The sequence below is a fragment of the Hippocampus bargibanti genome, linkage group LG09, assembly GCF_051943395.1.
Source record: "Hippocampus bargibanti isolate YZ-2025 linkage group LG09, ASM5194339v1, whole genome shotgun sequence".
Classification (NCBI taxonomy): domain Eukaryota; kingdom Metazoa; phylum Chordata; class Actinopteri; order Syngnathiformes; family Syngnathidae; genus Hippocampus; species Hippocampus bargibanti.
The window spans coordinates 22816745-22844658 of NC_142742.1; the positions used below are offsets into that span (position 1 = coordinate 22816745).

At 43.4% G+C, this 27914-nt stretch overlaps 1 protein-coding gene and 1 pseudogene across 2 annotated transcripts in view; one reads left to right on the forward strand and one right to left on the reverse strand.

Moving 5' to 3' along the window:
- Positions 1 to 291: 291 nt before the first annotated feature.
- Positions 292 to 27914, forward strand: part of LOC148893984 (calmin-like) — a 77930-nt gene continuing 50307 nt past the window's right edge. For both annotated transcript variants that reach the window (XM_089004059.1, XM_089004058.1), the window contains exons 1-5: positions 292 to 1011; positions 25473 to 25534; positions 27334 to 27429; positions 27534 to 27617; positions 27724 to 27816. In XM_089004059.1, the coding sequence (XP_088860185.1) occupies positions 927 to 1011; positions 25473 to 25534; positions 27334 to 27429; positions 27534 to 27617; positions 27724 to 27816 (420 nt within the window). In that variant the 5' untranslated portion in view covers positions 292 to 926. The remainder of the gene's footprint in view (positions 1012 to 25472; positions 25535 to 27333; positions 27430 to 27533; positions 27618 to 27723; positions 27817 to 27914) is intronic.
- LOC148893985 (uncharacterized) lies at positions 16102 to 16776 on the reverse strand (annotated as a pseudogene).

The window sequence follows — 27914 nt, forward strand, 5'->3', positions numbered from 1 at the left end:
TAAGATAATTTATAACCTGTCACACACCATCTGGCCAACTTCATGGTCGAGGTGCTGCCACAGGTCGTCTGAAAAAAAAATGAAAAAGGAATTTTAGCGCATTTTCCAGAAATAAATATTACATAATGATAATGAACCAGATGGTGTCGGAGTCAGCAGTGAATAAGGTTCTGACTGGGCCTTCTCGGTGAACGCAGCATCGTGACTGTCACGTGACTTAGTGTTCACGTGACTTTTTCTTAAAGCGGTGCGCGCATTGACACGGGGTTTGCCCTGGAAGCTCGGCGCACGCATCGATGCCTCTGTGTCGCTGGACCCATCACTATTTTGTAAAATAAAGCATAAATGATTCGTTAGATAGCTGGCTTGATAGCTAGCTAGCTCGATAAATATATAAAACAGTCAGAAAATAAAAAAGAAAAACGTAAAAGATGGAGTCTTTATGCAATGATAGATACAGTGTAGTTTCAGAGTCATAATGATCTTCCAGGGAAACTAATACGGACATAAATTTGACATTCATGGTTAAACTTCTCCATGTACTAAGACGATGGCAGTGGGTGTACTTCGGTTCTTGTCGGAATCGGTTTTGGGTTTTGGGGTGGGGTATTTCTTGGAATGATAGATTTATCCCTCCTCGGAGCTTTAGGTTCGGTTTCCCTACTACTCTGTCGTCTCCATGGGGACACCCCCACGCAGAGAGCTTGCAACGACCTCTCTGCCAGGAGGCAAAACAGGGAAACACACACGATCACTCTTCCTCGGCGACCATGTCTGTTTTCTGAGTGAAATTTATTCCGCCATCTCAACCTCTGCATCAAGGATTGCACTTTTGGCTCCCTGTCGACTGACTGGTCAATAAACCGCCGGTCCGCTTTTCTCTCGGTGTATTCCTTTCTGGTTGTAGGAACTTGCCACCGATCTTGATGGCTGGACTCGGGCGCGATGACTGGTTCGAGAGGGAGGAATTCATCGGACACATAAGTGACATGCGAGTGCAGAACCTCCAAGGTAAAAGATATCCCGCAGTTTACCATTGCGCTCTGGACAATCGCCTTAGATTCCGGTAAATCATTTTATAACTATAACGGTAAAAGTGATTATTGAAGCTGTCGTTTTATCTTGTCAATACAATCGTCAAATAAAGCAATTTACGGACCCTACTATCGCGGACATGTACATGCTAGTGTAAGTTTTGGACTTCGAAGAAATAGCTGCAATATAAATATATTTTATTGTTTCGTGGTTCAATAATTGACCAAAAAGCGACCCCGCGTGGTTTATCACTTTCTCTCATGTCGCACTACAATTGTTTGCAGCACTGTATCAAATGAAAACTAACACAGTTATTTTCAAAAACTTGAAATGTTGGGTGTTTTTAACTCATTCACTGCCAGACGTGCAAACATTTGTCCACTCCGGTGCCAGGGCATTTTCGTAATTTTTACTCCAAATGCCGGACCCACAAAATGTTGACTTCGAGAACTACATAAACATTCAACACAGCATTAGAAACCTTAGACTCTCTTTCATCAGAAAAAAAGTTTATTTCTACATTATTTCGTTCTGGAAATAACGGCTGTTAAAATCTTGCCTAATGCCCGATTTTTCACACAAAGCCGAGAAAATGAGCGTTTTCTGTGGAGAAGCAAATTCAAGTTGAAAGGTAAAAATATGGTCCTTAATCAAGGACCATAGTTTTAACTTCGAGTGACACCTCAAACACATGGACAGTTCTTTACCTCTATGAAACAACAAAAGAAAAAGACTTTTGATAACAAAACTACATTTCTTTTGATTTATAACAGGTTCAGAACCAGAAACACAGAACAAAAATAATCAATAATAAACAGATGTGTGCATGTGTTTGAACGATTACAAGTGTGTGTGTGATATACAGCTATATACAAGTGCGCATGCGCGCACACTCTTGTGTGTGTGTGTGTGTGTGTGTGTGTGTGTGTGTGTGTGTGTGTGTGTGTGTGTGTGTGTGTGTGTGTGTGTGTGTGTGTGTGTGTGTATGAGTGCAATACTGTAGTCATTTTCCATCGCTGTGGGAGTTGGGGCATACTCCATTCGGACCAGGCTCTGTAGAAATATTTAGTAACATCATACTGTATATGGTAATCAAACCTCTGAAGATGGAGGACACTGATTCGCTGCGGCGACCCCTTGAAGGGAAAAGCCTAAAGAAAAAGAAGATACTGTACCATTTTCATCTCAAAACATCAAAGAAATCAATAATTGCATCGGCAATGCGCAAGAGACATAACAGTAGCATCACGTGCCCTTGTGATGTCACAGGATGAACGTAAGGGTACATAACTCAACGAACTGGGCTTTTTAATAATAATCAGTGACGTGCAGTCAGGGGAGGCAGGTGAGGCTGTGCCTCGCCTGTCATCATGGAAATATCAAATGAAAAAATAAATTAAACAGTTATATTTATTGAGTGATTTGTACGCGCACACACACGCAAACACCGGTCCAGAGGCAAAGTTACTACTAGCTAGCCTGCACACGGCTCATAAGCTACAACATCTGCAATCTACTTCTCGCAGAAGTATGTTGATGCTAACCTTAACATGGGGCTTGTTAAAATGTCACTGACATTCGACTGTTTCATCGATGGTATTGTTTCATTGCAAATTAAAATCAGAACCTTTTCTCTGCACCAAGGCAAATGAATCCTCCGGTGCATTCAAGCTGAAGTGCACTCGTTGGGCTCATTGAAAGGGGCGTCTACCTGTTTCAACATGACGGCCAATATCATCCAATCCAAATGGCGCTTTCGGCCAACTGCAGCCCCAACGGGAAATGAACGGTGAAAAAAACGAGAATATGTATTTAGTTTTATCGGCGAGCCATATGCAATCATCAAAAGAGCCATATATGTCTCGCGAGCCATAGGTTCCCGACCCCTGCTTTACTGTATATAGAATGCTGACATGACATTTTAAACAAAACAAATTAACGGTTGCCAATCAAATGGTGAATAAGCTACTTTGTAGGGTTCATATGATTGTAAATCTGACTGATGACGTCAGTGCCTCACCAGCCATGAACCTGACCGCACGTCACTGATAATAATACATTTGATTTATAAGCGCCTTTCAAAACTCTCAAGCTCACTTTACAGTCGCAGGGTAAGTTTTTTCTGTGGGTGAGCAGAGGCAGCAACACGTGCCAGCGTTCACTCAACCCGGAAGTAACTCAAATAGCTAGAAAGCTAGCTAGTTAATAGGCGGCTAATATCTCGCTAGCCATTTAGCTATCCAGCTAAACAGCTAATAGATAGCGAGCTGGATAACCAGCTAGCTACATCATCTAAACCAGTGGTTCTTAAACTGGGGTCGATCAAACCCGAGGGGTTCGGTGAGTCGGTCTCAGTGGTTCAGTGGATCCTCCGCCGCAGAGGTCCACCCCTCAGTCGAGTATGCAGTTAGTGTCTGTCTGCAGTTAGTTGGCTGCATGTAATTGTGACGAAAATGCTTCACCATGATCGCTGCTCTGCCCTTTATGAGAACTTGTAAAAGAAGGCCCACCTCCTTCATGCACTTCATGGGGCGATTGGAGGCTGCATTTTTTTTAGCAATATGCAACTGTTGCCCCCTCGTGGGAGGGAAATTCATTACATACAGTTCTGAAATTCACACACAAGATAGACTTGATCTTCACTCTCACACAAAAAAAAAAAAATATATATATATATATATATATATATATATATATATATATATATATATATATATATATATATATATATATATATATATATATATATATAAAACTAAAACCGAATAAATTCTGTAATGGCATTCTAAGTGTATTTGTTAATGGTAGCAAATGAGTTAATCGTGGATTAAGGTTTGGTCCAGTCCCAGCAAAATCGATCGATCTGTCTGTCTGTCTGTCTGTCTGTCTGTCTGTCTGTCTGTCTGTCTTGCACACCAATAATGTGTGTGATGTGGATGAAATGGGGGTGAGGTTTGAAGCTATTTTTTTCTCTTTCAACCTATTAGATCACAGGTGTCAAAGTCAAGGCCCGGGGGCCAAATCCGGCCCGCCACATCATTTTTTTCGGCCCTCGAAAGTATATCAAACTTGTGAAATTTCATGATGCTTGCTAAAATCCTAACCAAAATTTAATATTTTTAGATGTAAACCATAATAACAGTCATTATTCTTGACTTCAGATTTGAAAACTTGTTATTTATTAATTCGTTGTGCGCTCTAAATGTAATATGTGGAGGGGATTAAACATTCTAATGCCTTCCCTAAATTCATAATGGCAAAGGCATCACCACAATGTGGCCTGCAGCAAAAAATGACTTTGACGCCCCTGTATTACATGAACTTAATAGCAAACAAACAGTCTTTATTTTATGGATAAATAAAGTATCTATTTGGGGTGGCAGGGTGATAGACTGGTTAGAAAGACTGCTCTTCAGAACTATTTTACTCAGTGCAGAAGTCTCAGATTCGAATCCCGCCCTATGTTTGCATGTTCTCTCTTTGCGTATTTGGGGTTCCTCAGGGTGCTCCCTTTTTCTCCCACATTTCAAACACATGCATAGTAGGTTGATCGAATATTTAGAATTTCAGTTAGGTGTGTTTAAGAACGCAGATGTTCGTTTTTGTGTCTGTCTTGCCTGCTGCCCGAAGACCGCTGGGATAGGCTTCAGCACCCCTCATGGGCCATTCATCCATCATCCATCCATCCATCCATCCATCCATCCATCCATCCACCCATCCACCCATCCATCCATCCATCCATCCATCCATCCATCCATCCATCCATCCATCCATCCATCCATCTTCTGCACGCTTATCCGGGGTCAAGTCACGGGGAAACAGCTTCAGTAGGGAAGCCCAGACTTCCCTCTCCCCAGCCACCTCTTCCAGCTCGTCCTGGCGGATCCTGAGGCGTTCCCAGGCCAGCTGGGAGGCATAGTCTCTCCAGCATAGTCTCTCTGGCTCCTCTTGATGTGGAGGCGTAGCGGCTCGACTTTGAGCCCCTCCCGGATGACCATGCTTCTCACGGACCCATAGCTCATGACCATAGATGAGGGTTGGGACGTAGATCGACCGGTGAATTGAGAACTTCGCCTTTTGGCTCCCCTCCTTCTTCACCACGACAGATCGGTATAAAGTACGCATCACAGCAGACGGCACAACGATCAGCCTGTCAATCTCTCGCTCCCTCATACCCTCATTCGTGAACAAGGCTCCCAGATACTTAACTCTTCCACTTGAGGCAAGATCTCCTCCCTGACCCCAAGGTGACACTCCATTGTCTCAGATTTGGAGGTGCTTATTCTCATCCCAACACATTCGGCTGCAAAACAGTGTTGGAGAGCCCCGCCTTAAGTCCACAACAGTACCACATCATCTGCAAAAAGCAGTGAGGCCACCAAAACAGAAACCTTCAACGCTTTGGCTGCACCTAGAAATTATGTCCATAAAGGTAATGAACAGAATCAGTGACAAAGGGAAGCCTTGGTGAAGCCAACTGGAAATGATTCCGACCTGCTGCCGGCAATGCAAACCAGACTCTGACATCGGTCAGATAGGGACCGAACGGCCCGTATCAGGCGTTTCTGTACCCCATACTCCCGAAGCACCCTCCACAGAACTCCCCGAGGGACACGATCAAACGCCTTCTCCAAGTCTACAAAGCAAATCTAGAGTGGTTGGGAGAATTCCTGTGCACCCTCGAGGACCCTGCTAAGGGTGTAGAGCTGGTCCACGGTTCCACGGCAGGGACGAAAACCACACTGCTTCTCCGTAAAATTCGGCTCGACTTCCTGGCAGACCCTCCACTCGAGAACCCCTGAATAGACCTTACCAAGTAGGCTGAGGAGTGATCCCTCTCTAGTTGGAACACACCCTGCGGTACCCCTTTTTAAAAAGGTGGTAGTGGTACCCCTTTTTAAAAAGGGGTACCACTATCCCGGTCTGCCAATCCAGAGGCACTCTCCCCGTTGACCACGTGATGTTGCAGAGGCGTGTCAGCCAAGACAGCCCCACAACATCCAGAGCTTTGAGGATCTCCGGGCGGGTTTCATCCACCCCTGGGGCCTTGCTATCGAGGAGCTCTTTAACCACATCGGTGACTTAAACCACAGTGATCGGCCCGTCTCAGAGTCCGCAGACTCTGCTTTCTCCAAGGAAGGCATGTTGGTGGAGTTGAGGTTTTCAAAGTACACTGCACACCGGCTCACATCGTCCAGGGTCGAGGTCAGCAGCGCCCCATACTGACTGTACACAGTGTTAGTGGTGTACTGCTTTCCCCTCCTGAGACGCCGGATGGTGGATCAGAATTTCCTCGAAGCGGTCCTGACGTCAGCTTCCATGGCCTCACCAAACTCTTCCCATGTTCGAGTTTTTCCTTCAGTGACCACCGATGCTGAATTTCGCTTGGCGAATCGATACCTGTCAGTTGTCTCAGGGGTCACACAGGCCATATAGCCCCGATAGGACTCCTTCAGCTTGACGGCAACCCTTACTATTGGTGTTCTGCCTGAGGTGAGAGTTGATACTTCTTCTGTCAGGACATTCCGCGAGACGTTCCCAACAAACCCTCACGACACGTTTGGGTTTGCCAGGTCGGACTGGCATCTTCCCCCAACAACGGAGCGTACTCAGTTGACAGCCCCACCCCTCTCTTCACCCGAGTGTCCAAAAGCGGTCGCAAATCCGATAATACAACTACAAAGTCAATCATCGAACTGCGGCCAAGGGTGTCCTGGTGCCACGTGCACATATGAACACCCTTATGTTTGAACAAAGTGTTCGTTATAGACAATCCTGTGTCAAGCACAGTAATCCAATAACGAAACACAGATCGGGGGAGCCATTCCTCCCAAACACGCCCCTCCAGTTTTCACTGTCATTTCCCACATTAGCACTCACCAGCGGGAGTGCAGTACAACACACCCTCTAAGTCTCCAAAAAGGATGTGTACACTGAACTGCTGTTGGTTGCATATGCACAAACAACAGTCGGAACCTGTCCCCCCACCCAAAGGCGAAGGGAAGCAACACTCTCTGTCTACCGGGGTGAATCCCAATGTATAGACGGCAAGCCGGGGGGCAATAGGTATGCCGAAACCTGCTCCATGCCTCTCACCGTGGGCAACTCCAGAGTGGAAGACAGTCCAACCCCTCTCGAGAGGGCTGGTACCAGAACCTAGGCTGTGTGTGGAGGCAAGTCCAACTATATCTAATCGGAACTTATCGACCTCGAACACCAGCTTGGGCTTCAGCTCTGCAAGAGTCCCCGCCTTTGGCTGCCTCCCAGCTCACACTGCCGGGCCCCATGGGTGTAGGTCCGGCGACCAGGCGCTCGCCAACGAGCCCCATCTCCAGGCCTGGCTCCAGAGAGGGGCCCCGGTAACCGGGCAAATCCATTCATGTTTTTCTTCATCAGGGGTCTTTTGAGTGGTACTTTGTCTGGTCCCTCACCTAGGACTTTACAGTGGCATCGCCGGCAGCAACAATAACCACTGTCCAATACCCCACATAAGAATGGAAGCGCTCTCATCTTCGACTTTGATGGACTGCCAAGACAGAGAGAGAGACCTAGGACCTGTTTGCTATGGGTGACCCTGCCAGGGGCATAAATCCCCAGACAACTTAGCTCCTAGGATAATCGGGACACAGAAACCCCTCTATCACGGTAAGGTGACGGCTCACGGATGGGCCTTGTGAGCATAAAGCGGATTACGTCTGTGTAAATTCTCAGTCGTACAGGAGTGGTCCATCCAATATGATACCATGATATGATACCATCATGATACCAGAGCAAATGGGGTAATCCTCATACTCAGGCAGGACAATAGAAGTAATCAGTCAGGACAATAGAAGTAATCAGTGGAGCCGCAGGGAGTAGTCCTCTGCTCCCAACCTGAGAGCAGGGACCAATCATAGCAGAGTCCGGCACTGCCACATCTGGACAGTAGGGATATATATATAGGGCCGCAACTACCAGCAAGACTTTACTTCGCTGAAGAAGCATCTTGGATAATAAGAAAAACGTCCGACACCTTCAAAGAAGTACAGATGACGGCTGAACGTCTGTGTAAGCTCTCAGTCGTACAGGAGTGGTCCATCGATGAGAAGGTTTCTTCAGCCGTCATCTGTACAATTGTAACACAATTGTACAGATGACGGCTGAAGAAGCAGTGAGTCACAATTGTGTTACAATTGTACAGATGACGGCTGAAGAAACCTTCTCATCGATGACGGCTGAAGAAACCTTTTCATCCATAAAGCGGATTATTTAAAGAGTACTGCTGAATCATTGTGTTCCAACCTCTTAATTTCTTTGATCACAAACCTTTCTTGCCTAATGAAGATGTTGACGTTTTCTGACTGTTACCAGTCCGTGCAAAATTCTTGGAAAGTCCTGAAGTATCTGATAAGTGGCTGGGAGAGTTGAAGGGTGCGAGAGCCATGAGCCCTTTAAAGCAGTGAGTCACAGGCTCTTGCGTAACATGATGAGCCAGAGAAAGTAGGTGTGTGTTTCCCTCTGTTTTACTGAGCTCACACTCTTCATGCTTCATGTTCCCACATCCCACACAACACAGTTTTGTCCTTCTCTCACAGTGCACACACGCACGTCCATATACATGCACAAACACAATCTCGTGCCTCAAAGGGATATGTGTGTGTGTGTGTGTGTGTGTGTGTGTGTGTGTGTGCGTGTGTGTGTGTGTCTGTAAAAAATATATCTCCCGCTCTCCATCTATCTATTGTTGGCGGAGATTGGCTTTTCCTCTGCGTATTCGCTAATATCGGATTCTTGTCATCCAAATAAATGCTGGAGTCGATGAACAGTACCTTCGAAGGGTTTATTTGTAGAATATTCCGGACACACATGATTTACAGACAATGGCTGCATGATCACAAGTGTGTTCACATCATGGACACACAACATACAGTAAAGTCTCGTTATATCGATATTCAAGGGAGTCCGAAAAAATATCGATATAACCGGGACTATCGATATATCCGACCCTGTTTGCATGTAATTTTCTCCGTGCGTGCATAGAAATAGTATCGATATAACCGGGACTATCGATATATCCGATATCGATATAACGAGACTTTACTGTATTTATTTAATCAGCGTCTGATCTATCTGTCGAAATTGATTGATTTGCAATGTGTTGCAGATTTGAAGGGCAAATTTACCCCCAGAGGTCCGGACAAATATTAGCAGTATCTACTACCAGGGTACCCCAAATCAACAGCCCCGGCTGCTAAAGTTTTGCGCATGTTTGGAACAGCTTACCTTTGTGAACAAATCTTCTCAGTCATGAATATCGATAAAACAAAAAAATGCGTTCAAAGCTCACGAACAAGTACTTAAAGGACAACCGACGTCACTTTTGTTTCTTAACTGACATCAGAAAAACGTTTTATAGCATTTAAAATACCCAAAACATGCAGTATGATATTATTATTTATATGCAAAACACCAATAAAAATGACTTAACGTGTCCAAAATCTGCAAAAAATTGAGCTGCGAATTGGGCATTTTCAGAAAGTCCCGCACCCAGTTTGTGACGTCACGCCAAGACGTCTTGCATTGCTTGAGAATCCAAACAATGGCTTCAGATTCGGAGAATATGCTTTCTTGTTACACCTCCAGTTATGAATATGATTCAAAATAGTTCTGAAGAGGAAAGCATACATGTTTGCAATTGATTAAAGAATTTATTCCGTGCCATAATGAGGCAACATTGAGTGGAGATGTCTCAACGAAAAAGAGGCACGAAATGGCTACCTCCGGTGGCCACCTCCGTTTCTACAGGCTGATGAATTCCTTATATGGAGCTTGGACACCATCTTCTGGCGGCTTTTGGGTGCAACACAAGGTTTTCAGACCAAACAATACAGCAAAATATATTGACGTGATGGCAGGACTGCTACAATGTGTCTTTTTTTGTGTGGGGCGTTCCTTTAGTGATGTCACGTGACCAACTCAAAAACAAGACTTCCTGAATATTCAGCGCGAGTCTTAAAATGTAAAATATAGCTATATACGGTGGAATCTTTTAAAATACGCTCAGTAGAAGTCATTTGAAGCCATTTTACAAATTATGGACACAACCTGTCCGGAGACGTCGGTTGTCCTTTAAATGACATTCTGAAAGTGTCAGCCAGTCAGGACGCGACACCTGTTGTTGATGCACTTGTACAGGCCAAAAGATGCCAAATATCAGGAACAAAAACAAATTGCACATTTGTTCATGAAATGAAATGTGTAAAAGGAATTGTATCTACCCCGGTCAAGGATGACGCTTCGTACTGATGTCACAACGTTTATTGTGAAACACTTGAACACTGTGAAAACTAAAAAGGTCATTGAAACGACAACATTGCAATAAGTTCGACAAAACATTCAGTCAATAAGGAAATTAATAACGTACTGTGTGCACCTTATTGACCAAAAGTAGATAAACGTTGACGTAGACTTGAGACTGTCGTTCTCTATCTAGCAGTTGCTCTGCTTCTGTCTCTCTCCCGCATTAGTCTCGTTCCGTCTGTCTCGCCTTACTCGCTTTTATCGAAACACATGACACGGAAGCGGAAGTGATAATGACAAAACACTATAAATAAAGTATCGAAGTCGATTTTATGAAAAACACACATAAAGGTTCGCGTAGAATCATTAAACACATTTACAGAACAAGTCCAAATAAATTATATTTTTGTTGTCATGGCAACCAAGCAATGACAAGATACCCGCCAGTTACAGAAATGCTCATTAAATGTCATAGTTTTCCTAATGTTGTTGTGCTTCTTTACACCAAAACTAATGAAAGACATGATATTTTGGTTATTCATAGCATGTATGGTATAATTTTAATGGTCCGGCCCACTTGACATCTACCGAGGCCATATGTGGCCCACGATGTGAAATGAGTTTGACACCCCTGGTATAGAGGTTAACAGATGGCTCCAAGAATGAATTTGGTTCACTCTGCGTATCAGAAGGTTATACAAGTTACAGTAAATATGGCGTAAGACACACATCATGACATTATTTATGACGCACATCAACGCACGTTATGACGTACATCATTATATATCTTGAGAAAAGTCAAATACCAAGGCGTAGGCTTAACTAAACAAAATAGAATCAGCAATAATCATTATCTATCTATCTATCTATCTATCTATCTATCTATCTATCTATCTATCTATCTATCTATCTATCTATCTATCTATCTATCTATCTATCTATCTATCTATCTATCTATCTATCTATCTATCTATCTATCTATCTATCATTCTCTCTCTCTCTCTCTCTCTCTCTCTCTCTCTCTCTCTCTCTCTCTCTCTTTATCTGTCTGTCTAGCTGTCTGTCTGTCTCGTCTCTGTCTGTCTGTCTGTCTGTCTGTGTATGGGCCCCAAGACCCACACCTAAGACTCCAGGTCCCCCGAGACCACCTCCCCACACACACATACACATACTGCCTCGTATTTTCCTTGTATTTGTCATTTTCGTTTCTCTTTTGGTGACAATATGTATTGTATTGTATTGTATTGGATTGGATTGTATTGTATTGTACTTACATGAGGGTATAGTTGCTTCAAACACACACCCACACACCCACACACCTATATCCACACCCACACACCTACATCCACACACACATGCACGCACACATGCAAACAAACAATTGTTTTGGGCGACCCTATGCGATTTACACAAAGGAATGGTTGCCACGAGGGAATGGTTGCTTTGCGCACACACACACACACACACACACACACGCACACACACGCACACACAAATATCAGCAGGTGGCGCTGGTACACGTGCCAGCCTCGGTTATGCACGGCCTACTATTTTTCTTGTATTTGTCTTTTTTGTTCGTTTTGGGGGACCCTACGAAACTTACACGTTGGAATAGTTGCTTAGCAATCAGGAGTCGGCGCTTGGACTTTTTTCACAAACACGAAAAAACAATATTTTTCGGAGCGAGTGAAGCGGCTGCGCTGTACGGAGCATGGAAACGTCGTCATAGAAGGGGGAAGCGAGCCGGCGTGCTAGCCAGTTGATTTTGAACTCCCGCTCCCATGTGCCTCCCTGCTTGTAACACACCCGCTGCCAATCTACTCATTATTCACTGAGTATTTAAGGAGTGTCATTCGGACATTGGATTGCTATTTTGTGATCTTGTCAAAGTCTTTCTAGTTGCTCTTCATTCCGTTCTTGCGTGAATTGAGTATTTCCAATTTTGTTTTGTAGTCCTGTGATTGATTTTTCTCCTTGCCTTTCGTGAAAGTGTTTGTTGTTAACTTGAAGTTTGTATTTCCTTATTTGAACAGCTTTGAGTTTGATTGGGAGAACATGCAAACTCCACACAGGGAGGCCGGACCGGGACGCGAACCGGTGACCTCTGTACTGTGAAGCCGTTGTGCTAACCACTCGACTACCGGGCCGCCCCACGGTTATCTTTAAAATTGTAAATATTATGAACGGAATTAAATATTTACCTTATTGCGCAACGTTGTAACCTAACAATTGGCATGTTCGTTGTGAGAGAGATCACCAAAGAAGCTGATGAAGCAGATGATTTATAATCCGATCCATGCGCACCAAATCGAGCAGACATTTAAACAGCTTCTTCCCCCAAGCCATTAACTCTTTGAACTCTTCAACAGTAGCCAAAATGGAACTGTATAGTGCCACTTAGCAGTTTTTTTGACGACGATACTAGTGCAGCGTGTTCTACCGGAAACAAATTCCTTGTGTGTTCTACATACTTGGCAATAAAGATGATTCTGATTCTGATTTATTCCTAACAATTTGATCTAATGCAGAATTCTGGGTCTCAGCTCCCTGACACAGAAAATATTTGTGTGCCCCAAATCAGTAAGAGAGACGAAAGACAAAGACTTCGACCGAGCAGCCCAGATTTAAAGGTGTACCACATGCATATTCAAATTTGGCTCAAACAAAGAAATCAGGAGTTGATTGGATCCCTCTCCTCTGATATCATCATCCTTTTGGCGGGATGTCGTGGAGACATCTCGAGTTGCTCCTGCCAGGTCAGCGTTTGGTCAGGTCGTAACTTTTCACCTCCTTTGTGCAGTGTTGGCTAAGTTGTAACTTTTCCTCTCCTTTGGTTGATATGAATCAGCTGACCCCTTGACCTCCTGGTACCTGAACAAACACAACTCCGACACACATTCCACATCTGCTGTCTCACCCATCCACTGAAACCAGAGCACCATTAATACTGATTAACTCACTATTTTAATGTTCATTCTACAATGTTTAAAATGGCTAACTAAATGTATTTATTTCTTCATTATGTACTTAGATGAGGGTAGAGTTGCTTAAAGGACAACCAATTTTTTTTTTGTTTCCTATCTGACATCAGAAAAATGTTTTATAGCATCTAAAACACCCAAAACATGCAGGCTGATATTTTTAGTCAAATAAAAATACCAATAAAAATGACTTACTGTCCCAAAACTACTTCAAAATGACCTCATAAAGTTTCAGTTTCAGAAGGTCCCGCCCCCTTGTTCGTGACGTCACACCAGGATGTCTTGCCTTCCTCGAGAATCAAAACAATGGCTTCAGATTAGGAGAAGATGCTTCCTTGTTATTCATCCAGTTATGAATATGACCCAAATAGTTCTGAAGAGGAAAGCATAAATGTTTGCAATCGATTAAAGAAATCGATGTGTTTTCCTTCTAATTTCGCCATCAACATGAAGTTTTCAAACCAAACAAAGTGCCCACAATGCATTGTGTGTCCCTTTCTCGGTCAGGGGCATTCCTGACGTGACGTGATGTCAGGAATCGTCACCAACTCGAAAACAAGACTTTCTGAATAGTCAGCGCGAGTGTTAAAACTTAAAATATAGCTATATGCGGTGGAATCTTTGTAAAATACCCTCAGTAGAAGTCATTTGAAGTGATTTTACAAATTATGGACACAACTTGTCCAGAGGCGTCGGTTGTCCTTTAAAACACACACCCACATATGGACACACCGACATCCGCACATACGCACACACACACACAAATGCAAACGAACAATTGTTTTGGGCGACCCTATGCGATTTACACAAGGGAATGGTTGCCACGAGGGAATGGTTGCTTTGCGCACACACACATGCACACACACGCACTCACCCACACAAATATCATCAGGTGGCACTGCTATGTGTTAGCCTCGGTTATGCACGCCCTGCTATTTTCCTTGTACAGTAAAGTCTCGTTATATTGATATCGGATATATCGATAGTCCCGGTTATATCGATACTATTTCTATGCACGCACTGAGAAAATTACATGCAAACAGGGCCGGATATATCGATAGTCCCGGTTATATCGATATTTTTTCGGACTCCCTTGAATATCGATATAACGAGACTTTACTGTATTTGTCTTTTTCGGTGAGCGCGGCTTCTTCTGTTGCTGCAACCGCTTTAGTGTTGCCCAAGCTGATCACATTTGCAACTTTCGTGTGGGCTACACATTTGCACGTCGTCACATTCTTTGGGCGGAGGCCAGCCTGCAATAATTATTTTCACGAGTTGGCATGTTCAGCAGTCTCTCCTGTTGATGTGGCTATCCCCTGGTTCCACTGGATTGTGTGGAGTGTGGAGAAAACATTTTGGCAATCTGTTAAAATTGTTGTCGTACACGCCGTTTGTCATCGATGTGGAATGCAACATTATTTGTCACTCGCTCTGTCGGATCATGAGACATGCCTGCTCAGGATATCCAACAGGCTCTTCCTGTTGATGATGTGTCTTCCCCATCAGTTACTCTTGGTCAGGATGTCCATGGCATCACGACTGGGACGTGCAATCACACTTCACCTCATCAGTTTCGTCTTTGGCCCCTCCGGTTGATGTTGGTGCTCAGAAGTTCTCCTCCTCTAGAGAATCCCCCTCTTCTTCTTCATTTCCTTTCGGCTTTTCCCCTCAGTGGTCGCCACAGCGAATCAATGTCCTCCATCTATCTGGTGTTGTGCATCCTCTTCTCTCACACCAGCTACCTTCATGTCCTCTTTGACCACATCCATAAACCTCTTCGGTCTTCCTCTCGGTCTCCTGCCTGGCAGTTCAAGGCTCAGCATCCTTCTCCCGATATAGTCACTCTCTCTCCTCTGGACATGTCCAAACCATCTCAGTCTGGCCTCTCTTACTTTCTCTCCAAAGCCTCTAATATGAGTTGTCCCTCTAATGTACTCATTCCTGATCCGATCTAACCTGGTCACTCCCAAAGAAAACCTCAACATCTTCAGCTCTGCTACCTCCAGCTCTGCTTCCTGTCTTTTCTTCAGTGGCACTGTCTCCAGTCCAAACATCATGGCTGGTCTCACCACGGTTTTATACACGTTTCCTTTAATCCTAGCTGAAACCCTTCTATCACACATCACACCTGACATTTTTCTCCAGCCGCTCCAGCCTGCCTGGACACGCTTCTTCACCTCTTTTCCACACTCTCCATTGCTCTGGACAGTTGACCCCAAGTACTTAACATCCTCCACCTTCTTTATCTCTTCTCCCTGTAGCATCACTCTTGCACTTGGATCCCTCTCATTTACACACATATATTCCGTCTTGCTGCAACTGATCTTCATTCCTCTCCTTTCCAGGGCATATCTCCACAGCTCTAGTTTCACCGCCACCTGTTCCCTGTTCTCGCTACAGATCACAATGTCATCTGCAAACATCATGGTCCAAAGAGATTCTTGTCTAATATCGTCTGTCAGCCTGTCCATCACCATAGCAAACAAGAAGGGGCTCAGAGCTGACCCCTGGTGGAGTCCCACCTCCACCTTGAATTCCTCAGTCATACCGACAGCACACCTCACAACTGTCTTACAGTGATGATGCATGTCTTGTACCGCTCTCACATACTTTTTCGTCACTCCAGACTTCCTCATGCAATGGCACAGCTCTTCTCTGGCCACCCTGTCATACGCTCCAGATCTACAAAGACACAATGCAATTCCTTCTCACCTCTGTACTTCTCTATCAGCATTCTTAAAGCAAACACTGCATCTATCGTACTCTTTTTTTGGCATGAAGCCATACTGCTGCTCACAAATGTTCACTTCTGCTCTGCCCTCCTCACTTACAACTTGGTAATGCTTGCTATGTCTTGGTCCACAACAGGCATATCTTCTACCCTTTGTTCCTTCTCATTTTTCTCATTCATCACTTCTTCATAGTACTCTTTCCAACTTGTCATCACACTACTGGCAAATGGTAATACATTGCCATCTCTATCCTTAATCACCCGAACCTACTGCAGGTCCTTACCATTTTTGTCTCTCTGTCTCGCCAGCCTGTAAAGATCAGTCTCACCTTCCTTGCTGTCCAGCCGAGCATACAAGTCATCATAGGCCTCTTGTTTGGCCTTTGCCATCTTTACTTTAACCGTGCGCTGCATTTCCTTGTACTGCTGTCTACTCTTGTCCATCCTCTCAGTGTCCCACTTCTTCTTTGCTAACCTCTTTCTCTGTATACACTCCTGCACCTCCCCATTCCACCACCAAGTCTCCTTATCTACCTTTCTTCCACTCGATACACCAAGTACTTTCCAACCTGTGTCTCTGATTATGTTCCCTGTAGTTTGCCAGTCATCTGGAAGGACCTATTGCCCACCCAGTGCTTGTCTTACCTCCTTCCTAAATGTCATGCAACACTCTTCCTTTTTCAAATTCCACCATTTTGTCCTCACTTCAGCCTATGGTTTCTTCATCTTCCTCACTGCCAGCGTCATCGAATCCATCCTGTGTTCCATCCTGTGTTCTTCCATCACCGTTTGGTTCGGGGCCGCCACAAAAATGGACAAAATCCAACTTCAACGGACAGTTAGGACGGCGAAAAAATCATTGGCACCGCCCTGCCCACTCTCGAGGACTTGCACACTGCAAGAATCCGAACAAGGGCGCGGAAAATCCTACTGGACCCTCCGCACCCTGCCCACCACCTTTTCCAGCTACTCCCCTCAGGCAGGCGCTACCGATCCATGCGCACCAAATCCAGCAGACATTTAAACAGCTTCTTCCCCCAAGCCATTAACTCTTTGAACTCTTCAACAGTAGCCAAAATGGAACTGTATAGTGCCACTTAGCAGTTTTTTTGACGACGATACTAGTGCAGCGTGTTCTACCGGAAACAAATTCCTTGTGTGTTCTACATACTTGGCAATAAAGATGATTCTGATTCTGATTCTGATCTGATCCTACACAGCACCAACCTATGCTGTCTGGCTACACTCTCACCAACCACTACTTTGGAGTCACTGATTTCCTTTAGATGGCGCAGTTGACACAAAATGTAGTCTACCTGTGTACTTCTGCCTCCACTATTATAGGTCACCCTATGTTCCTGGTCACCCTATGTTCCTGTCTCTTCTGAAAGAAAGTATTCACAATAGCTATTTCCATTCTCTTAGCAAAGTCAACCACCATCTGTCCTTCAGCGTTCCTTATCTGGAGTTGAAACCTGCCCATCACCTCCTCATCATCTTTGTTTCCTGCACCAACATGTCCATTGAAGTCTTCTCGGGATGTTCTGGATGACTTCATCAAAGTCCAACCAAAATTTATCCTTCTCTGCCAGCTCACATCCTACTTGTGGGGCATACCCACAAACAACATTGAACATCACACCTTCAATTTCTAGCTTCAGACTCATCATTCTATCTGATACTCTTTTTACTTCTAAGACATTCGTAACAAACTCCTCTTTTAAGATAACCCCAACCCCATTTCTCTTTCTGTCTTCACCATGATAGAACAACTTAAACCCTGACCCTAAGCTTCTAGCCTTGCTCCCTTTCCACCTGGTCTCCTGGACACACAGTATGTGCGGCCTCACTTCGACCACATGACTAAAAATGCGGCCTCACTTCGACCAACAGTAGTCAATTTTCCACTTGCACCCTGAAGGTCAACAGTACCAATGGCGGCCGTTGTTAACCCGGGCCTCGACCGATCCAGTATGGGATTCAGAGGTTTGATTTGCATATTTGTTTTGGTAATTTTTTTTATGTCGGATGCCCTTCCTGACACAACCCTCTGTATTTATCCAGGCTTGAGACTGGCACAATAAGACACTGGCTTGTGCCTCCCTGTGGCTACATACGAGAATCCCCCTCTCTTGATTCTAAAAAACGCTGGTTAGCGCGGAACCCTTAAACGAACGAATTTATAATCCCTCTCGAATGACTGACTGACTCAGGTGCCTATTGAACGTCCTTGCCAATTACACAATTTCTGACTTGAATGTCGAGAAATTCCTCATGTGCATTGTATTTAAAGAAGAAGAATAACTATAATAAAAAATAATCACAATAAGTTACACGCCATTTTTTTTAACTATAAACTTGAACCGACAAATGTCACCACTGTTCGTTGCTCGCGCGGATGTTAGAGGTGTGTGATGAAAAGCGAGTGAGAGAGCTGTTTGGGAGAGATTTTGTGATGTATAATAAAAACGGAAGTCTGAGAAAATAAAACGATGTTTAAAATGTGTTTGTATCGCGAATCGTCTTAACATATCCCCTTGACAAACATATTTAATAGGTGAATAAAGAAGAATAAAAAAAATAAAATCACAAAATTAAACTATACAATCAAAATGGAAACACAATCTCATTAAAGTCATGTCATTCACTACATGTCATGGAATCCTAGGTGACTGAATTTATAATTCCGCTTGAATTACTAACTGACTCATTTCATGTCCTTGCCAATTACACAATTTCTGACTTGAATTCCTCTAATGTGCATTGCATTTAAAGGACAACCGACGTCTCCGGACAAGTTGTGTCCATAATTTGTAAAATGGCTTCAAATGACTTCTACTGAGCGTATTTTACAAAGATTCCACCGCATATAGCTATATTTTACGTTTTAAGACTCGCGCTGAATATTCAGGAAGTCTTGTTTTTGAGTTGGTGACGAGTCCTCACGTTACGTCATAAAAGGACCCCCCCCCCCTGACTGACAAAAAGACACATTGTAGGTAGTCCTTCATCACGTCAATGTATTTTGCTGTACTGTTTATCTGAAAACGTTGATGTTGCACCCAAAAGCCGCCAGAAGAGGGCGTCAGAGCTCCATGGAAGGAATTTATCAGCCTGTGGAAACGGGCTGATTCATTCCTCACGGGAGCTGGTCGCCATTTTTGGGTGCGACATTCCCCCCCACCCGTTTGCCTCAAAATGACACGGAAAAAATTCTTTAATCGACTGCAAACTTGTATGCTTTCCTCTTCAGAACTATTTGAATCATATTCATAACGGGATGTGTAACAAGAAAGCATATTCTCCGAATCTGAAGCTATTGTTTTGATTTTCAAGCAATGCAAGACGTCTTGGCGTGACATCACGAACTGAGGGTGGGACTTTCTGAAAATACCCAATTCGCAGCTCAATTTTTTTGCAGATTTTGGACACTTTAAGTCATTTTTATTGGTGTTTTGCATTTGAATAAAAATATCATACTGCGTGTTTTGGGTATTTTAGATGCTATAAAACGTTTTTCTGATGTCAGTTAAGAAACAAAAAAGTGATATCGGTTGTCCTTTAAATAATAACTATAATAAAAAATAATCACCACAAGTTATACCCCCTTTCGTTTAACTATAAACTTGAACCGACAAATGTCACCACTGTTTCCAAAAGACAGCTAGAAGATACTTTAACATATGGCTATAACACTCGTTTAACATTATCACATCTCCAAAATGTTTAATATTTTTTGTTTAATCAAGCTCAATTGCATCGGAATTTTTTGTCTGCTTCTCTGCCGTTCACATTTTTCGCGAAAAGGGGCCATCAAGTGGCCCATAACCAGCAAAAAGAATCATCAGCATACTGAATGAATACATGGCCATGGAGTGTTCGTAAAAAAGAATTGCAGCTGTCCAAACTACCGATCAAAATAAAAATTCTAGATGACACAATACTTGGTGCAATTAAGGACAATTTAAATCTGGAGTGATTGGATGAGAAATGTTCCTCCAGCATTTTGAATGTGTAGAGTCAAACATGTGTCTGAAATTTTCAGCGGAAAACAATGTGTGCAAATAAAATTGTGGCACATTTGAATAAACGGCAAAAACTATACTTTTGGAAACAAACTATTGTCAATATGTGATCTTATCTGTCCTTATCATGTTCCCAAAACATCAGCTGGGTGAGCCAAACTCTAGATGTTTGCAGTGATCATGTTAGTAGCATTTCACCAGCTGATGAGTCTTTTCGTGTCGAATCCCCTATGAAAATTGGAATATATGTAGCCTGCTTAGGCAACATAGGATCAGTAATACTGATGAGGTGATACCGGTCGAAGTGGGGCAATCAGGCCAGTCGTTAGTCAGAACAATAGGAACTATCAGTGGAGCAGCTGCATGAGAGTAGGGATATATATATAGGGCCTAAACTACCAGTAAGACTTTAGTTTGCTGACGAAGTTTCTTGGATAAGAAGTGAAACATTCGACACCTTCAAAGAAGTACAGATGACGGCTGAAGAAACCTTTTCATCGATGGACCACTCCTGTACGACTGAGAGCTTACACAGACCTATCTTGTAAGAAGTTGTTCTGTAGCTTGGATATTTTCTCAACCATCATTTTGTTTTTGGAATTTGCATGACCTTTTCTTCTTCTTCTTGAGTAAATTGGTAACCTTACACGCAGCGCTGGGCGGGTGTTATAAAATAATTAATTCCCCTCACCCTTTTCTTTGAAGGAATGCTGCCCACAAGAGCCTGTGATAACGGGTGGCTGAAACAACTCTGGGTTATCTTAAATGCAGACAGCTATGGTCAAACCGCATATACAACACCATTTTGCTCAATTCGAATACCAATAATCCAATAATTTCAAAGTTCATCTTTCAGCTGAAAAAGAAGTACGTTATATCGTGCATGCACCCCAGGTCCAATCATTGGCACCCTTTTGGACTTCATCATCACAAGACAACGGGACCAAAATGCCGTCTGCATTACCCGGGCCATGTGTGGGGCTGAATGCTGGACTGATCATCGACTGATCAAGTCCAGGCTCAAGCTGAGAATTTGACCTCCTCATAAGAAACAGGAACCCCAAAGGTGTCTCAACACCAGCACTCTGCACTCCCTAGGATTTCTAGGCAGCTACCGCAGCAGAGGGACTTGCCAACCTGGATCAGGACACTAGTAACGGTGACCTTGATGTGGAGAGCAGGTGGGGAAAATTGAGGACAAAAATTCATCATGCTGCCTCTGAGACAATCGGCTTTACCCAGAAGCGAAAGCAAGACATACAGGAGCTTCTGGAAGCCAAGCGCAAAGCCCATACCACACCACACTTCACTCCAACCCTCACTCTCCACTTCTCCTCTCTTACTATAAGGCCATCCGTGGCAGTGACGTGCGGTGAGGTTCATGGCTGGTGAGGCACTGACGTCATCACAGTCAGATTTACAAACATATGAACTCCACAGAGTAGCTTATTCACCATTTGATTAGCAACAGTTAATGTGTTATGTTTAAAATGTCATGTCAGCATTCTTTATATATTGCATACAAACTGTAGCATAGAAAAAAGAATTAACAAAAATTAGTGTTACATTTATTTATAAATGAAGTCCAAGTCTATGTCTCAATGGAGATCACTGCCAGTGTAGAAAGTCGTCCTTGATCAGTCCTGTTCCGTCTGTATGTTTTCAGTCTTTTGTGCTTAGAATGACCGCTCCACTGATGCTGTAGTAGCTGGAACAGTGAGCACGAGCTGGAGCAACTTTGTCGCTTTAGGAATAGTTTTAATGAGACCCTTCTTGGCCAAAAAGCTGAGACGCTGTCCAGGAGATTTACATTCATCCCTCACCGTTTGTGAGCTATATAGTCCGGTGTTGGTCTTCCTTTAATTACTATCTCCTGCTTTGATTGAAAGTCCAGTTTAGAAAATTCTTTCAATTTAGATATGTAATCCTCCATTCTGAAAATAAGGCCAAGCAACACGAAAAAATGACTGGATGGCTGCACTTAACTTGCTAACTATTGTGATATCATGAGAGAATAGCTCTCATCGGGACAGGACAAGAAGTGCAATGGACGACAGGTTTGGATACAAACAAAAGGTTTTAATCAAGGGTTCCAGGGGGAATTCACAAGCAACAAAGGTTTGAATAGTGTCTCCCAATACCTATCAAAATAAAGTCTCTTCTGATACTTAAATCCAAATAAAGTCTCTTCTGATACTTAAATCCAAATAAAGTCTCTTCTGAGGTAAAACTGAAGACGGAGTTCTTTTCCAAGAGTCTCTAGGCCTCACCCCTCTTGACATCCTCCTCATGTAGCCTAGCCACCTTAGCTAGGTTCAAATCCAGTGTCCAGTCGTGTGGTCCCAACTGGCAATGAGTTCCACGCAGCAATCAACTTCTTCACAGAGCACAGCAATCGAGCTTGTCTTTCCCCAAGCTCCACACTCAGAGGCTCAGTTAGCAAAGTGATAGCGCAATCCATGGTGAGGCTCAGCGGTAAATGTGGAAATGTAAATGTGAAAATTCAGCGATTGTGAAAAAAAATCAAAAAATGGTGAAGTTCAATGGAAAAGAATGTTAAAGTACAAATCACTAAATAAATATAATCGTGTAATTTATTTTGTCATTTGATATTTCCATGATGACAGGTGAGGCAGAGCCTCACCTGCCTCCCCTGATTGCACGTCACTGATCCGTGGTGAAGCACAGAAATAGCTGAGGATTATGGAAAACAAGGGGTTGCTGATCAAGGCCCAAGAAATCCACAGGCATGCAGACAACAACAACACACACACCTTCTGTGATGCTGTGAAATCCCTGCATGGTCCACAAAGACAACATGTTGTCCCGATCTCTCGACGGTTCTGTGCTCCTGAATGACAAACAGTGAATACTTGAGCGCTGGGCAAAGCACTTTGACTCCCTGCTCATCCAAGTAAACCCTTCCGATCCATCCTTGATGAACCTCCTCAGTTCACAGAGGTCCTCTCTGCAAGCCGGAGCCTTAAAAACAACAAAAGCCCTGGCCGTGATGGACTTCTTGCTAAGGTTCTCAGTAATGGTGGTTACCTCCTAATACGGCAACTATACCACCTCATTGGCAACAGCTGGCAAAACGGGACATTTCCTCAGGAATGGAAATACAGCAACATCGTCACAATTTCTAAAAGGAAGCGAGACAAGTCAGTCTGTGGCAACAGCCGTGGCATATCCCTGCTCTCTGTTGCTGGCAAGGTTCGAAAATAATGCTGTTAATAATGCACATCACACATTACTGAAGACATCCTCCCTGAGACAAAAATGCGGTTTCAGAAAGGACTGAAGCACTCTGGACATGATCTTCACTGTGCGACAAATTCAAGACAAATGCAAAGAACAAAGCAAGGACCTCTATATCACCTTCATCAACCTTACCAAGGCCTTTGACACAGTTAGCCGTGACATTCCTTGCACCATACCGCAGAAATTTGGCGTGCCCTGCAAATTCCTCGGCGTCCTTAAGCAGTTCCACAGGGGCATGCAGGCAACTGTACTTGTTGGCAGGCAGCAATCATCCGTTTTCCCTGTGGAAGTCGGGGTGAGGCAGGGTTGTGTACTGGCCCCTGTTATATTCAATCTGTTACTGATGGAAGCGACACTCCTTTGGTAGGACTTGGGCTTGTCTAGGGTGGATTTTGTACTGACAAAGAGAAGTTCATTTTTTCTGCTGTTGAGTTTGAGGAAGTCATGGGAAAACCAGGATTTAATTTCTGAGAGGCAAAGTGAAAGGGATGAAGGTGGAAGAGAGGCGTCGGGTTTGCTGGAGAGGTAGAGTTGGGTGTCATCCCCGAAGCAGTGAAAGTGAATGCCAAAATTGCGGAAAATATTGCCAAGGAGAAGAAGGTAGGTCATAAAGAGAAGGGGCCCCGGTACAGACCCTTGGGGCACACCAGAAGACACAGGAAAGACCCGTGAAGTAAAAGAGTTGATTTGGATAAACAGTGAGCGGCCAGTGAGATAGGAGTGAAACCAGCAAAGTGGAGTGTGAGTAATGCCTAAAGTAAAAAGTGTGTTGAGCAGGATGGGGTGAGAAATGGTGTCAAAAGCTGCGGTCATGTCGAGTAGGGTGAGAATAGAGAGTGAACCGGCATCTGCTGCCATGAGAAGATCGTTAGTGATTTTTATGAGAGCTGATTCTGTACTGTGGTCGGGGCGGAAACCAGAAGAGAGTTGTTAGTAGAGGTTATTGTGAGTGATGTGAGAGTGAAGCTGGGAGGCACCCAGAATTTCAAGAATTTTAGCAATGAATGGAAAATGACAAATTTGATGTAAATTATTGAAATCGTTGGGATCTTAACCAGGTTCTTTTAGAATTGGAGTGACTGCTACGGTTTTGAGTGGGACAGGAACAAACCCAGTGGACGAGGAGTGAATAATGGCTGAAATAAAAGAGAGCAGAGAGGGTAAGCAGGATTTGATCAGGATTGTAGGCAGGGGGTCGAGCTGACAGGAAGAATTCTTGGATTTTGTGACCAAGTCTTGAAGGATGAGGGAGTTCAAATGAAGATAACGGTTGACAAGGAGTAAGAAGGTTGTGGAAGGGCAGGGGTACAGAGGATTTGGGACGAGAATTGTGAGCAAGGTTAATAATCTGACAGCAAGTTGTAGTGTGACAGTCTTTAAGTAGTCAATTGATGATAACGCATGACAGACACTGAAAACCATGACACATTGGAGCGATCATAGGTAGATTTTACACACACTGGCAGCGAGGCGATCGCATGGTCCATCTCACAGTGAAGAGGTGCAGAGTTTGTTTCCGGGCCCAGTAGTCTACAGAGGGCACATCAACTATGCATCATACGTAGGGTGTTCTCGAGTTTACTTTGCCAAAGAGATTTTTTATTTCTCATGGTATCGGTGCTAACATTTGCTGTGGCTGCACTCACGATTGGGTGCTTTGCATTGATGTGGAGGCTCAATTTTAGCTGGTTCGGTGCGAACACCTTACAAATTAAGGACAACACTACCATTATCATTTGTTTCGTCAGAGCCTTTTGGGGATGTTCTATTCATTGTACCGAGAACTCTCACATGCTCCCCGTTGCTTACTTTTTCTTTGGAGAATTATATTTTTCATTTCATTGCTTATGTTGTTACACATGTATTTTGTTCACATAAGTGCATGTTCATAAAATACATGCACAGTATTAGTCTGTTTCCACATACGGAACTTATGTTATAAGGGCAGATTGTACAGCACAAATATGATTTCGAATACTGTGTTTTATGCAACTTTCAATATCGCCCTTGGAAAAAATAAAATAAAATCCAATATTGGCCCAATGTTTATCATGTATTGTTCATATTTATTGTAAGGTAATTACTGTCTCTTATTCCAGTCGTTATGAAAACGTTTGGTTTTCATAAAAATCTTTGGTCTTCATGTCATTGCTGCAGTTGAGAGAGAAGTGGTTCAGAAGAGGACCTTTACTCGATGGATGAATCTACATTTAGAAAAGGTTTGTTCGTGTCGTTGACCTCACCGCAGCTTTTGACACTATTTCTCACCCCATCCTACTTAATAGACTTTCTTCCATCGGTATCACCCACATACCCCTTCGCTTGTTCCATTCTTATCTCTCTGGCCACTTGCAGCTCATCCAAATCCACTCCTTCACTTCGCAGTCCTCACCTGTGTCTTCTGGTGTGCCCCAAGGCTACGGGGATCCGACCCTCCTCTTTATTAGTCAAAGTCAAAGTCAGCTTTATTGTCAAATATGCTAATGTGCATGACATACAGCACAGATGAAATTAATATCCTCTCGGACCCAGCGTGCAAGGCACTTATAATGTGGCTAAAAAAGACAGACAATTGACAACAGACAATACATGTAATTTCTGAATGTAAAGTGAGGTATTGTCGTATGTAAACTGAGGTAGTGTCGAATGTAAAGTGACATAATGCAAAAAACAAACAAAAAAAAAGGTTGAAGTGAGGTCTTGCAGAAAAAAAACGAAAAAAATAGAGTTCAGGATGATAGTACACTGTGTAGCGTGTACTCACTTTGGTGAGTGTGGCAGTGTACATTCTTCCCCTTGGCAATATTTTCTGTAAATTCGGTATTCACTTTCATTGCTTTGCAGATGACACCCAACTCTACATTTCCAGTAAACTGCACACCTCTCTTCCATCGTCATCCCTTTCACTCTGCCTCTCACAAATGAAATCACGGTTTACCCACAACTTTCTCAAACACTGTACCAAATCCACCTTAAAATCATATTGACAGTTCAACCGTGTACCTGTTCCTTCAAGTCAAGAGCCTGGGTGTCATCTTTAATAGCCCATTGTATTTCAATTTCAATATAAAAAACATAACCCCATCCGCTTACTTTCACCTACGCAATATAAATACTCTCTGACCGTCTCTCGCCCCTTACTTCACTGCTATCCTTGTCCAGTCTCGTCACGTCCCGCATTGATTATTGCAATTCACTTCTCCTTGGTGTCCCACACAAATTTCTCAAGAAACTACAACTAGTCCAGAATTCCGCAGCCCGGAGCATCACTCCACCCTCCAACAGCTCCACTGCCTCCCGGTCAAACTTAGAATTGACTTCAAAATACTTCTTTATACATTGAGCGCCATCCAGAACCTTGCCCCCTATATCTGTCTGACCTTTTTCAAATTTCCGTTCCCTCTCGGTCCCTCAGATCTGTATCCTCCCTCCACATCTGTGTGCCCCCTACCCATCTCAGAATGATTGGGGACAGGGCTTTCAGCCGCTCTGCCCCCAAACTCCGGAACGCTCTTCCTCCCAACATCCATAATATTGATTCTCTCTCCACCTTCAAATCCCATATCAAAATCCACCTATTTAAAATCACATTTTCTTTAGTTTTATCTCTTGTTCTTATTTATAATTTTATCTGTGGTTTTATTTATGTCCCTGTTTTTTGATTGTAAAGTGTCCTTGAGAGCTTTGAAAGGCGCTTATAAATCAAATGTATTATTATTATTATTATTATTTATTATTACAGTAAAGTCTCGTTATATCGATATTCAAGGGAGACCGAAAAAATATCGATATAAACGGGACTATCGATATATCCGACCCTGTTTGCATGTAATTTTCTCAGTGCGTGCATAGAAATAGTATCGATATAACCGGGACTATCGATATATCCGATATCGATATAACGAGACTTTACTGTATTTATTATTATTTTCTGTCTCTGTGAAACGCCGAATGGTGGAAATGTTGAATACATTTAGGTACCCATTTTGTCTTTTTTGATGTTTTCATCCACTTTTAGTGTGATCCACCTACTGAAGTGGAAGACCTATTCCAAGATATTCAGGATGGACGTATCCTCATGGCTCTTCTGGAGGAACTCTCTGGGTGCAAGCTGGTCAGACCCTCAGTCTGTCTTTGTTCCTGGCATTATCCGAACAATGAATATTGCCATTAAATAATACTTGTTCCTTGCTGTCAATATTTGACATGATTGTCTAGCTTCAGGGGTTCAAGAAGTCATCACATCGAATCTTCAGACTTAACAATGTTACCCGAGTTTTGTCATTTCTTGAGGAGCGAAATGTGAGTGCCGCAACAAATTTTATCCCATATATGTGAGAATCTTACTTTGAATAATTTCTGAAGTGTTGATCCATGGCAAATATAATGCCCTGTTTATACTCAACAGGTAAGGCTCGTCAGCATTGACGCTGCTGATGTTGTCGATGGAAACTCATCCGTCATTCTGGGACTAATCTGGAACATCATTCTCTTCTTTCAGGTTGTTATACTTTTTTAATCCTCCTATTTACAACCTCCCTCATTTGTACTTCATTCCCCCTCGCTCCCATTTTATTTTATGCATTTATTTTTATACAA